The following is a 13,067-nucleotide window of genomic DNA, read 5'->3' on the forward strand; positions in this document are numbered from 1 at the left end:
GTACAGGAAGCAGGAAAGGAATCGCAGTTTGAAATGTGATGAGTTGAAACAGAGATGTTGCATAGCACACCACTCTTACGTTTTACATAAAAGGCCAATCAAATGGTAGTTATGACAGAAAGTGAGTAAGAAGGAGCACCAAAAGGAGGTTGATAAGGCTAAAAGGCATATTTACTAGGCAATAATGAGATAGACGGAGAGGAAGAAGGCATCTTTATTCTAATGCGGCTCCGTCTGTGGCTCGGTACAGCTTCGGGAAAAAGAGGAATTTGCTGCCGTTATTTATATTTATGAATTCCTGCCATTTGGCCCAGTGTGAAATGATGGGTCATTCCTGCGCAACAAGAAGAGCCAGTGCTGAATTTACAATCAGCCACACCATCCGGCCCTCCTCCCCGTCCCCACCTTCCAATCCGCTCCCTCTCCTTATTGCACATGCCTGGATGATCTGCTGAATATGGATGGGAGTGGAGGGATGCTGGAGGAGAGAAGTGGTGATGTGGAAGGAGAGAGAGGCTTTTTCTTTTTTGTCCGACTGAGGTTGTCTCTGTCACCGGTTCCCCTCCTAAGGAGATGTGGCACAAGAATTAATGGTATTCAGCAGTATGGTGAAATAGCTTCTGGCTGTGTGTGTGTGTGCGTGTGTGTGTGTGTAATTAAATTACAGCTGTGTGCAGCAAGTTAGTTTCAAAATGGAATTACTTTTGACTCTCAGTTAGCGAACATGCTGTACATGTGGAGTCAGTCACCGAACTGAACCCGAACCCGACTTCCGACACCGAACCCGACTTCCCCTCAAAGGACGACTGAATGACGGAGTCGCGAGCTTCTAAACGAGTGGTATTCACCAGTAAATGTCATCTAACTGTTGTCACCAGGCAAGCGCTTGATTTCAGCTTTTGCTACCCAAAGCCACCAGAACGTAATGTTAATATAACGTGTGTGCGTTGCAGCACCGCCTAGTGGTGGGAGAAGGTTTTGCAAACACCCCTCCTTTCCGACGGGTGCAGTCAGGAGCCACGATGGCTCATGGGAAACAAATATTTTTCCCTGGGTCGACAATGATTTCCAGTCGTGTTGTAGTCCGTTTGTTCTGATCTTATCTGACTTCAGCCTGAACTAAAACACAGCAACTTGTGTGCTGAGGTCATTATACCCCGTAAAAAGGATGTCTATGTTTATTAGATAGATTATGAAGTCTCGCTCCAGTGACCTATTAAAGAGTATTTGCTGCGGTTTACAATGAAACACACATGGAAAATAGTTTCTTTTAAGGGCTGGTAACTTAAAGAGGCATTAAAGTCCAAACATTTAGCGCGCAGAACACGCAGTAAAAGTCACGACAAGCGCTTGCATCATTATTAAAGTATGCCCGTGTAGCGTTCGGAGTATTATTTCACAGTCGTAAAATCCAGCTGGAAGCCCGTCAACAGCTTCAGTTTCTGAACTGGGAGGCGATATTTCTGCATCTAGCCCACTCAGCTGGTTCCATCATGCCCGGGGTTGGCAAGTGGCGACTTTTTATTGCTCTGTTCCGTCCATTCAGCCATATTCGTGTCCACTGCCAGCGCTCGTAAAAGCTGCTGCTTGACAGAAAGACTGTACCAGTGTGAGACTTTTGCTGCTCATGGAAAGTTTGGGGAAAAACGGAATCGCCAATGAACCGGAGGGCCGACAATTAGACACGTGATGTCGGAGAAACTTGAGAAATCTGTTTTCCATTACTGCCGATGCGCGGCGCATCCCACGGCGTTCCTCGGGGCGATCGTGACACGTTTTGGAGTCTTTGGAGAAGCCACTTGAGTCACACGGAGCAGAATCCAAGCTGCCGTCTGTTGCCCTGCCTCGACGTGACTCCAGTCATGTTTGCTCTCAAGTTTCCGTGGCAACAGTTATGTGACACGCAGGAGTCTCCCGTCCGATTATTTTGAAACCCAGCACATCCCGGTGCACATGTGTCATTTTAGGGTTCTGTCCAGACAGACTTAAGCTAACACAGATGCGCTTGTCTGGACCAGCTCCGCTTCTTTCTGCCTCCAGGCTGCTCCTCCACCTCCATTTTAATCTGCCTGTCTTCATTTTATCTTCTTTTTGTGAGTAGAATGTTTCCAAATGTTGCACATTTTCAAACTTTTCCCTACTTTTTGATTGCTTAGTGCTTAATTTCAGCCATCAACCGCGCGACGCATTCTGCAGCCGAGTACATTTTTATTCCTCCAGACAACCTTGGAAATCAGAACATTTGATTTGCACTGATGCCATTAGAACACTTGAACCATAAATACAAAAGAAAAATCAATGTCCATTTTCAAAATTAAAGACATAAAATTAAACAAATGTGAAAAATGCAGACTGAAAAACACATTTTCAGTCTGTCACACTGAAAATGTTTTTCTCTGAAGAAACTATTAAAACAAAATAAAATAGTAGTTCTTTTAATCTTCTCTGAACTGCTTTGGATGATCCCCCCCTTTCCTGGGTGTGTGTCTGTGTGTCTGTGTGTGTGTAAGCGCGCGCGCATGCGACTCATAAAAGTTAAATAAATGAAATAGGCTTGTCTCAATAAGTCAAAATTCATCTGCTGAGGAAGCAAACAACAGCATCAAAGCAGGCAAAAGGAAATGATGGGAGGCAATAAAAGTAAACCCAAAAACTTGCTCTTCAAACACACAAACCTTTGGAAGTCATGTGGATTTATGTCAGGAAGAAACACTCTTCCTGACATTAAACTCTGGGCTGCTCCTGCCACCCACCCTCCTACCCACACACACACACACACACACACACACACACACACACCCCTACTTGCCAATCACTCTGTTGGTGCTGATTTGCTATAAACTTTCTGTGTCTGTCTTTTCTCCTAATTCCATGTTGTCCAAAAGTTCCATGTGACGGAGGAATTCCACAAAGTGTGTTGGACGAAGACAAGTCGGAAATGCAACTGCTCTTAATCAAAACGTGCAATTAGCAATGATTGCAATCAACCGAGACAGCCCGTACATAAAGTGCACTGTATCATTATCATCATTAGCGTCTGCGGTATTTATTGCAACATTTATTACACATTTACTCATGTTTTTCTTGGTTTAATGACAGGAGCAGAGATAGAGATCCACATGTGGAATTGCCAAAGCATCGGTAGATTTATTTCTCTTGTTGTGGACAGACAGCAGGACTTCTGCTTCTTCTCCGTATGTGCTTCACGTTGTTTGGAGAGCAAACAGCAAAGATACCAGGATGTAATAAAATGAAACATTGTCTCGTTCACAGCCCAGTGGCACCATAATATAAAAGACATTTGGACAAAGCCTCAAGAAATTGAAATAAGCCCCACGGCCTCGGCATTAGTTTATTAAAATCTAAAAGGAGCCTCAATAACTTTAACACCCCATTTTCACAGCAAAATTAGTTTTCTGGGAACGACATTGTGCATATTTGTGGCCGATCAGTTGGTTCTACCCAAAGGAGAGTCTTTTCTGTCGGAGCGTTGTATCAGATCAAGTCAGCAAATGGAGGAAGATGCGAGACGCTTCATTTCTTTATCTGCATTAGGTTACGGATAATGCAGAGACGGAACGATTTTCCTTTTTCTGATTTTGGACACGTTTCCCCCGAGGCTTGATGATGACGTCATGGCAAATGAAGTGGAGCCAGTTTTATCTGGATCAGACTGTGAGGTAATGCCTGGATGATCAATCTTGGAGGCAACAAGCAGCGATGGACAGATGAGAGAGGATCTGAGCAGATTCCTAGATGGTCGGGTGTCAAGCTGGAAGGCTAAAATTTAATATAGCTGCGGGAGCTTTATTAGAGTGGCAGACAAAGCTAAAGGTAGCAGGTTTTAAGAGTAAGAGTGGGTTCTTCTCACCTTTTCTCCATCTAAAAATCCCTCGATGCATCTGTATCTTATGATCTTTCAGAAAACCAAAAGGGAAAAGATGCAGTCCACCGTGCACTCACAGGATGACCCCCCCTCCATCACGCCCCCCTCTAGTTGTCTTTTATCTCAATGACAAGCGGCGTGGACATGAGCGTGCTGGCAGCAGCAGCAGGTTTTATTCCACCTTTGGAAACAAGGACCGCATCTCTGGGATCCACACTTGCATCTGCAAACTCATTACTTGGAGCTCCAGCCCCCCTTCATGTGCCGCGCACGTGAGTGTCCGTGTTTGTAGCTCAGCTCGGGCGCAGTCAGGTGGATTTCCCAGCTCAGCGGGGAGCCTCCATGTCCAGATCCTGTCTGGGAGCTGCCGGCTGCAGGTTTTAGGTTTGTGTTAATGTCAAATCTTGTTGTCAGGATGTCCGAATGAGTCCTTGAAAAAGAGCCCGGCAGATCCCAAATGCTGCGACTTTAGTTCTGACTGAACTTTGGATGAGAAATCACATTTGCTGCTGGCTTCTCTTCATTGGCTGCCCAGAAAACCCAGAATAGGTCTTAAAATAATTCTCCCGAGCTCCTAGGTCCTTAGAGGCTAAGCTCCATCCTATCTGGAGGAGCCGATAGCACCAGATCATCCCAATAGAGTGCTGGGGTACTTGTGGTTAAGAGAATTTTTAAAAGTACACTGGGTGGCCAAGGCTTTAACTATCAGGCCCCCCTGCTGTGAAGCCCAGGTCAGGAGACTGACTCCCTCTCTACTTTTAGGATTAAGTTGAAAACCTTCTTCTTTGAGAAAGCTTAAAGTCAGTAATTCTGTAGGTATCACTGACCTCCTGCCACACTGACCCCCTCACTTTTACTTCTACGAAACACACATTAACTACATAATTAAATATGTCTCGGATTCTTACTCAGCCGGCCGTCAGCTTGAGCTTCCCAATGTGAGCCTGGTCCTGCTGGTGGTTTCTTCCTGTTACAGGGGAGTTCTTCCTGCACCGCTGGCCTCCAGAGGTCAGGGCCTGGCTTTCAGTGAGGTGCCTAGAGAACCTTGACTGTAACAGACACTGGATAAATAACGCTGAAGTGATTGAAGTAGCGAGGAGCCCAATTCCTCATATCTGGGCTACAGGGGTGCTGCTGTGATGGTGGTCTGGTTTTCCCGGGGAGGATCATCTTACATCGCGATTTGACTGCCAGTTTTTGACAGCAGAGACCCTCAGAACCTGTCTTGAAGATGGCTTTCAACTCCACGGACCCTCTCAGGGCTCTCTTTGCTAGACCCCGTTTTCCCACTCTTGAGTGCAGGAATCATCTTGGAGAGACCTCGGAGACGTGGAATTGTGTCACTTTAGTGGATTGCCCCCCCCCTCCCATTCCCAGTGCAATTTGTGTCAACAGTCTTTCCCGTGTGTCAACAATCTTCTTCTCTTGTCTTTGAGTTGGAGGTCATTCCAGTCTGGACTATGGAATGACCTGATTCGTATTCACAGTTTGGCAGTGGTTGCCGTGGTGACTGCCCGCTCTGAATAGAATTCACCAACTATTGTGGTTAGTTTGAACTACAAAATTTAGGAATGTGAACCTTTCCACATACAGGAAGTATGAAAACTAGAATCCTGATTACAAGCCAGAGATTGCACCGTTCCTCTCCTCTCCTCTCCTCTCCTCTCCCCTCCCCTCCCCTCCCCTCCCCTCCCTTCCTCTCCTCTCCTCTCCTCTCCTCTCCTCTCCTCTCCTCTCCTCTCCTCTCCTCTCCTCTCCTCTCCTCTCCTCTCCTCTCCTCTCCTCTCCTCTCCTCTCCTCTCCTCCTCTCCTGAGTGTGGAAGGTTAATGCGTTTAGTTCACACGTTTAAAGACCATCTCCTTGTTTGCAGCGGAGCAGGATTAGGGGATAATCCAGCCCGTTTTACTCATTTTCTACCTCTCACTCACGGGGCAAAATCAGCATAATGATTAGCTTGTCTGAGAACACTAATGGGAGAAGGTGTGAGGTTTGACGCCGGCTCAGGCACGTAGGCGCTTGAGCCACATCAGGATTTCGGTGCCATTTACAGAATTTTGCATGTCCGATTGTGCCCTCGCTTCCTGCGGTCACACCCTCAGCCTAAACTGTTTACGTTGAAGTGAACTCCAGCGGCCGGAGTTGCGGTTCTTGCAGTTTATTCTTTCCCACTGCCCTTGACCGGTCTCTTAACACAGAGAGCAGGCAGATAAGAGCGGATTTACACACAATGCTAAAGCCATTAGCGTCTGGCTTTTTCTCCCGCACTCTCTCCGGGGTTTGTTTAGCGTTATCAGATCCGCTGGGATGTGTGGATGGCAGATTGAATGTCCGCAGCCATGAAAAAGGCCAAGGATGTCTAACCTCCTATTCACATGCTGCTAGCCTCATCAACAGAGGGCCTGTTGTCCTCCCGCAGCCATGGAGATGGACAGTGGCAGATAATTGCTTTCGGACAATAACCGTCTTCTGTGTTTGTTTGAATGCGTACAGTCTCTCTGGGATGAAATCATAGACGAGTGCGTCTGTGTATCGGTGGGGGGCTGAGCCATGTTGTTTTATGCGTCGCTGAATTTCTCCGTCTATGTGCGAACATGAATGAAGGGGCCCGATAAAAGATACTCGGCGCTGTAGCCAACAGTGAGCTGTCATCGCCCCCATGCCCACTGTTGAGGAGCAGCCAGCGGCGGCTCGGCTTCCCCGATAAGATCCCTTGAGAAAGTCCCGGTAAACCTGGACAACCAGCAGGTAGAGGTGAATGGCAGCATGTGAATCCGCTCAGCCATTGGATCCCGTGATGTCATTCCTCTGTCAGCTCACAGTGCAGCTCTTTGTTTACGCCCGTGCTTAGACGGCGTAAAATGTTCGGGGCGTCTAATTGGGCGACCTGAGTCCTCTGTCCGGGTGTCTTAAGTATACTGGTACGTCTGCTTCCTTTCCTAAAGATTCTATCGTTGAGCTCCAAGTCTGTCTGATGTGTTTGGTGCAGCCCTGTTGTAAGCCGCTCATGCGAGCGTCGCCGAACAGGTGCGGTTTATTTTGGTTTCACATTGAATAGAGTAGCTCGGTGATGAGCGCCAGTCGGTCTTGTCAATTACCGCCGCTCTCGCTCCACCTTTCCTTCTCCCTCCTCTCTCCCATTCATCCCCCGGAGTCCCATTGTGCCTCCGTCTCTCGGCGCCCCGCCCCTCCTCCCGGACGCTCACGTACTCCTTTTAAATCTTGTTTATTTTTGGCAGCCGCCCCGTTTTATCGCTACATTGTGGGCACGAGACTATATTTATCTCCATTCTCATCTTTCTGCCGCTCACCCCTTCTCCTGTGCCCCCTCTCCATCATACCCCTCCCTCCTAAAAGGATGTGGAAGGGTTGACAGGCGGTGAGCTCACAGTTCTAACCTCTGCTGCCACCATGCCAGCCAGCGCGCCGCTCGAGGGTTTGGCTGCAGATTGAATGGCTCCCAGGGACGTCATATTCCGACAGCCTCCCTGAATTACATTTCCTGGTCTCCTTGCCTGGCTGCCTGCACCGCCCGCCTCGACGAATCAGATAGCCCGGAGTTGCCATGTGGCTGCCCACCGCTCCTGCCCTCTATTCCTTCTCTCTTCTCATCTCGCGCTCATTCGTTTGCCGCTTCTCTTGCGATCATCCCCCCTTAAAAAAAAAACAAAACAGGACAGCGGATGGGCGATCTGATTGGCTGCCACCTTAAGCTTTTGTTGTGTGGACGTCATATAAGATAAGATCCGCTTTGTCCTGTTTGCCGCGTCCTCTTCAGGGGCTCGGCGCGATCACGCGGGTGAATGGTTTAAACGGCATAGACGGACCTTTCCTCGACTCGATCCGTCGTTGATAAACCGCATCTAACGACATAAATTGAGACGTTATCGAGTCCCCGTTGAAAAGGAAAATACAACAGCCAGTAAATGTTCTAAATCCACTCATTACAAAATACAGACCAGCTAACAAAACATGGTGTGAGTGAACACTTGGCATGGAAATTGTGATTTCAATAAATACAAAGCTTCAAATCATATACATTGTATCAACATACAGGAGGTCAACTGAAAAATCAGCTAATGGTAGCGTGTTTGCGGAGCAGGCCGGCGGCTCCCAAAGTGGGTTTTTTGTTACCGTGCATGACCTGATCTGGCCAGAAGGTGGGTTATGTGAGCTGGAGGAGGAAAGAAGCCTGTGGAGGACGCAGTCTGTGGGAGGAGAAAAGGCCTTGGCTCGCCAGGCTCCATAAATTGATTAATGAGGAACAGCTTCCCGTGGAAGGCAGAATAGACGGCACGCCGCAGGTACATTCCAGCGTGCAGAACATTTTGCACGCAGACGCACAGGAGCATCAAAGCGTACCCTCCTGAAGTGGATGGCAGCTTGGCTTGCAGTGCTGACAAACAGGTGGTGTGAACCTGCCTGTACTCACACACACACACTCACACACACACTCACTCGGGTGGTGTGAGCTCCCACGCTGTGTGGATTTGTATCAATGTCCAGCGATCAAATTAAACTGGCAGACTGGGACCTGTACAAGTCCAGCCCTTCAGCCTGTCTTGGTGTGCCGCCTGAACACGTGCGTCCGCGCACACACACAGCTTTGCTGTTTAAAATGTAGCTGTTTGAAATTAAACGCAGGAACTTTTAGAGCTGTTTTCCTGCTCAGCCCTGCAGCCTTTGACTGAGGTCCTGCTTCTGTTGAACCAGAGCTCCATTCTGAGGGTACTGAAAAGTGATTGGATTACAGCTGTATTAGTGTTAGCTGGTGTGTTAGCTCTTACACTGCGCGCTGACTCCGGATGACCCCGGATCTCCCTGTTGGCAACAGCATTTTAATCCTGTTTTTTTTTTTTTTTTTTATCAAACATGGCTCCAAGGTCAAACTCAAACATGTAAGTGCAAACGCATGTCATGTCTCTCCGTCATAGTTGTTCTGATGTTGCACATGTGTCTGCTAGCACGCTCACATGTCAGTGCTCTGCCGATTCTGGTTGTTTATGGTAGTGGAAATTAACATTCTCTACGGTTTGTCTCCGGCCAGAGGACGCATAATGGGGACCATAAATCTACTTGAACTGTGTACAGTGTCATGGTATATTACACACCCTTTTACTGAGGTTTTGTCTTAGCTGTTGTTAGCATGCCACATCACAGCCACGCACGCACACACACTTCCAGCCATATGAATTCCAGGCCTGTAGCTTCGTGCGTGGCTCTGTCTCTGTGTGTAATGAGAGAAGCCTGAGTAGGACTTGGGCAGATATTGGATCTCACTGGAGTATCGGTGGGACTTTGAGCTCCGGGGTTACAATGGAACTCTCACCAGTTCTTCTGTTGGACCAGTGGATGACCAGCAGGAGCTGCGCCTGTGTCTCAGGTCATTCGTCGTCACGCTACTGCTGATGTGTTCAGAGGAAAAGATGTTCTATTAATGTGAAGGATGAGGAGAAGGACTGAGACATAAAGGGAGGAGGGTATATTTTTATTTATTTTTAGCTGTAGGGTGGTCACATATAGGGAGGATAGAGAGGGAAGCTATATAGAAGATGATGGTGTTATTTCGGGGGGAATTACTAAAAGGGCACAGCTCAGAGGAACAAGGTTTCCGAATGGGGGGAAAATAGGGCTGGTAAGTAGAACCAGGAAAGCTGAAAGACGGGAGAAGAAGATCAAATAGACAAGTGCAAAGCTTGGGATTACAGGAAAACAAAGAGAGGGAGGAAAAGAGGGCGCAACGACTGTCATCATCTGGAATCTATAGAGTCTGATGGGCACCATGAAAAGGCTGTAATCACATCTATCAGCAACACTCTCTATTAAAGCTGGTCCTTCTGCTCGGCCTTCTTCTGCCTCCCCAAAGCACCAGCTGAGCCGTGGTCGTTTGGCGATCAGGGGATAAATACGCTTCCGACTGCTCTATGTGTAGTTGGGAAGAATAGAGATGCTCCGCACTGGTTTTCCTGTCCTCTGGATTTTTACATCACATCCCTGTTTTCCAGTGATTTCAGGTGATTTTAGTGTCTTCGCTGTGGATATGAAGGTTGATCAAGACAGAAAGAATAGAACACAACAGATGCGCCGTGACATGGAGGTAATGGGGGATGCGGCTCAGTCTTGATGTTTTTTGAGAAAGGGATCTTCAGGAGAGATAAATTGCGCTCCGTTCTTTCTTCTCTGTCCTCTCTTCCCGGCCTCTTTCTCCCTCACACTCTTTCAGCGCAGGAAAACCTCCTCCCCTAGCTTGGCGCTGGATCAAACGGCCCTTTCCTTTGGGAAATTCATTTAGGTTTCTGCCTTTTTCCTGGGGTGTTTGGGCCAATGAGCTCGCGAGCCAGACAAGCATCTGTTTTCATGAATACCTAATGGCTACATGTCACCGGAGTCAAACGTGCGCTCTGAGAGATGCACCCACTGTTATTACCATTATGGTTATTTAGCCACCAGTATCCCATTAGAATCCTCCTTTACTCCTGTCCCCCAGGAGGCAACAATATGATTAGCTACTAGCTTTTATAGCGTGTCGCCCCTTTCCTCTGTTTCCCTCATATATGTCGAGCTCACGGTTTGAATTTAATCGTTGCATTTTTGCAATTGTGAAACTTTAATATTGTGAGGACAGCAGGGAATAGAGTAGGAAGGGACCCACACAGGGAAATCAGCAATTCCATCCAGAAAGGAAACTGCGTGGCATTAAACCTATATTTTAGCTGTTTAATGCGCAGTGTGGGTGTGATATCTCTGTAGCCATCACCATAATTGGTCAGTGTGCTGAGCGGCTTTTCTTGGAACCGTTGCAGTCGCATATTGAAGATTCCGTCAACAAAGAAGGGGCGGACAATCAAGGCCGTGGAAAGGAGTTCAAAGCAGCGGGGTCACGTGACCAACACTGTGTGCATCTGTGAGTGCTGACGATCACAAAGGGAGGCGGCCGTGCGTGCATTTGCTGGAGTGCGCGGCGCCAGATTTCCTCTGGGTGAAGCGAACGCGTCACGTCTTCGTTTTCTATTACGTTAAGATTTTAATTCTGCAAAGCCTTTGTGACTTCCACCAATTGTCGCCGCGTTTTCCTGCCAACCCTAAACACACTTCACTTGCTGAGCGTGACGCTATTTGGTCAACGCAAAGAAATGCAAAGCAAAGAATGTTTTTAATCTCCAAACCGGATTGAGGTGGATATTGAAAATACGCTGAAGCTGTCATCAATAATGAGTTCTTCTGCCGGCCACGTCGAGCAGGAGCCCTGCTGTTCATCCAGCAGAAATCGGACAGAATTGAATTTGTCAGTGTCGAGCTGACACGCCCAGAGTTCAATCGCCGCTGGTGCGCACACTTCAATCAGGCTCCAACTGGCCAATGACGGCTGCTAGCGCAGCTGGAAAGAAGACGGCGAGCGTCTGCGCAGTGTAACTCTCAAAAATCCCAGACTGACCAGATGAAAATGGGCCAAATGACCGTCTGTTGTGGCGGATTTGGACTCTGGTGCGACACGGTGGGAAAGTGCCTGTGCGCCTGCTTTCACTTCAACGTGAAAACACTGCTAAACGCCGCGCGGTGCGAAGGAACCGAAGACCGACTGAATCCCAACGCGGAGGCGCTGATATTCTCCATCGATCAGCCGCCGTCCCCACTTCAGTGTCTGCTGCCTCTGCTCCTCTGAGTACTTCAGATCAGTGTGTGTCCATTGATCCGGTTTGTGCTCCTGGTGTGAGTTCTGGTAAACCGGCGGCGCGCAGCGGTGGCACCACAGAGCAGGACTTCCCTCATCTTCAGCAGGAACCTGCGTAGGAGGACCCTAGACTAGAGTAATTAAAGTAGTACGGAACATCAACCTGTTGGACCATTACACAGACTCTGTTTGGGTGTATTTCAGTCCCCACCTGTCCTCCTCCACCCTCCCCTACTTTATCTTCATCCCTCCTCATCCTCCTCCTCTTCCTCCTCTTCCATTACTCTTCATATCCATTAGCTAAATGAACACCCTTCAGGTTCCTGCAAAGGAACACACGCACTCCACCGGCCTTCTATTTTCTCTACACACATGTACAAAGGGGATGTGCACGTCGAAAAAAGAGAGAGAGGACAGAAGAGGGTGAGTTTGGTGAGCTCTCCTTTAAATGGACGGCGGTAATCAAAGTGCACACAATTAGCTGTAGCTGAGTGGGCGGAGGCGGAGGTGTGCGCGGCCCGGCGCTGTGTGCCGCTGCGTCAGGTCTGTCGGTAAACATCCCGATTGTTCTCCTCCGTCTACAAGTCGCTGTGGCGGCTCCGGCTGGTTTCCTTCAGCGGCCAGAACAACGTTGTGTTAATAAGAGAGCTGCTGGTAGGTGGAGGACCCCCCCCCCCCCGCTGGAGCTCAGCCTGGGCCAGATTTTATCCAGGTTGTAGAAGGGACACCACATTATCTTCTTCTACTTCCGCTTCTTCTTCTGTTTTAATAAGCAACCGTCTTGTCTGTCAGTCCAGCTGAGCAGGTTTTGTTCTGCGAGAGGATCAGAGCCTCCGAAAATACCTTAAGACAAGTCAAAACAACAAACCCGGGACTTTTATTAAAACTTCTTCTTACACTACTCTAATCCGCTTCCCTACATTCCTCCTCATGTCTAAATGTATTATTCCCCCCTCTTTTTTCCTACTATTTTCCCAGAAAATACCTTAAAATGGCCAAAATTGAGGTGAACAAAATAAACACACAATAAATGACTTTAAAAGAATCAACTTTTGTTGAAAACGAAACCTTTGAGCTCATCTCTGTCTTCAGCTACATTCTTTTTCTTCATTGAGTGATATAAAAAAAAACTGCCTGTATTCACAACCACCGCTGAGCAACAGTCTCTAATTTATCTGGTCATCTTATGTGGACACAGACTCACACTCACCCTCACACTCTCTCACACACACACAAACACCAGTGGGTCAGCTCAGACCTGAGGCTGTAAGCGTTATCACCGTCTGCCATGGTACCCCCCCCCCCCCCCCCCCCCCCCCCCCCCCCCCCAAGTTATTTATTGTGTTGTGGCTACGCCGGGCTGAACGCGGTGGCAGACGCACTCACGGAGGGTCGTTACACAACCCATCGGTTGATTTACCTGTGTCTGACTTGCATGTTGTCAGGGGAAACAGGAAGCATGAACTCCTGAGATGGACTGAAGAGCTTTGTGTGTGTGTGTGTGTGTGTGT

At 48.2% G+C, this 13,067-nt stretch overlaps 1 protein-coding gene across 4 annotated transcripts in view; it reads left to right on the forward strand.

Moving 5' to 3' along the window:
• fbxl17 (F-box and leucine-rich repeat protein 17) overlaps positions 1 to 13,067 on the forward strand; it is a 129,619-nt gene that overhangs the window by 72,707 nt on the left and 43,845 nt on the right. The window contains exon 9 of one of the 4 annotated variants that reach the window (XM_011615603.2): positions 2,886 to 3,281. The exons of the other annotated variants lie outside the window; for them this stretch is intronic. Within the exon in view, the coding sequence (XP_011613905.1) occupies positions 2,886 to 2,895 (10 nt within the window). The 3' untranslated portion in view covers positions 2,896 to 3,281. Of the gene's footprint in view, positions 1 to 2,885; positions 3,282 to 13,067 lie in introns of those variants that run through there. 4 annotated transcript variants of the gene reach the window in all.

This window comes from Takifugu rubripes, chromosome 21 (genome assembly GCF_901000725.2).
Source record: "Takifugu rubripes chromosome 21, fTakRub1.2, whole genome shotgun sequence".
NCBI classification, from domain to species: Eukaryota; Metazoa; Chordata; class Actinopteri; order Tetraodontiformes; family Tetraodontidae; genus Takifugu; species Takifugu rubripes.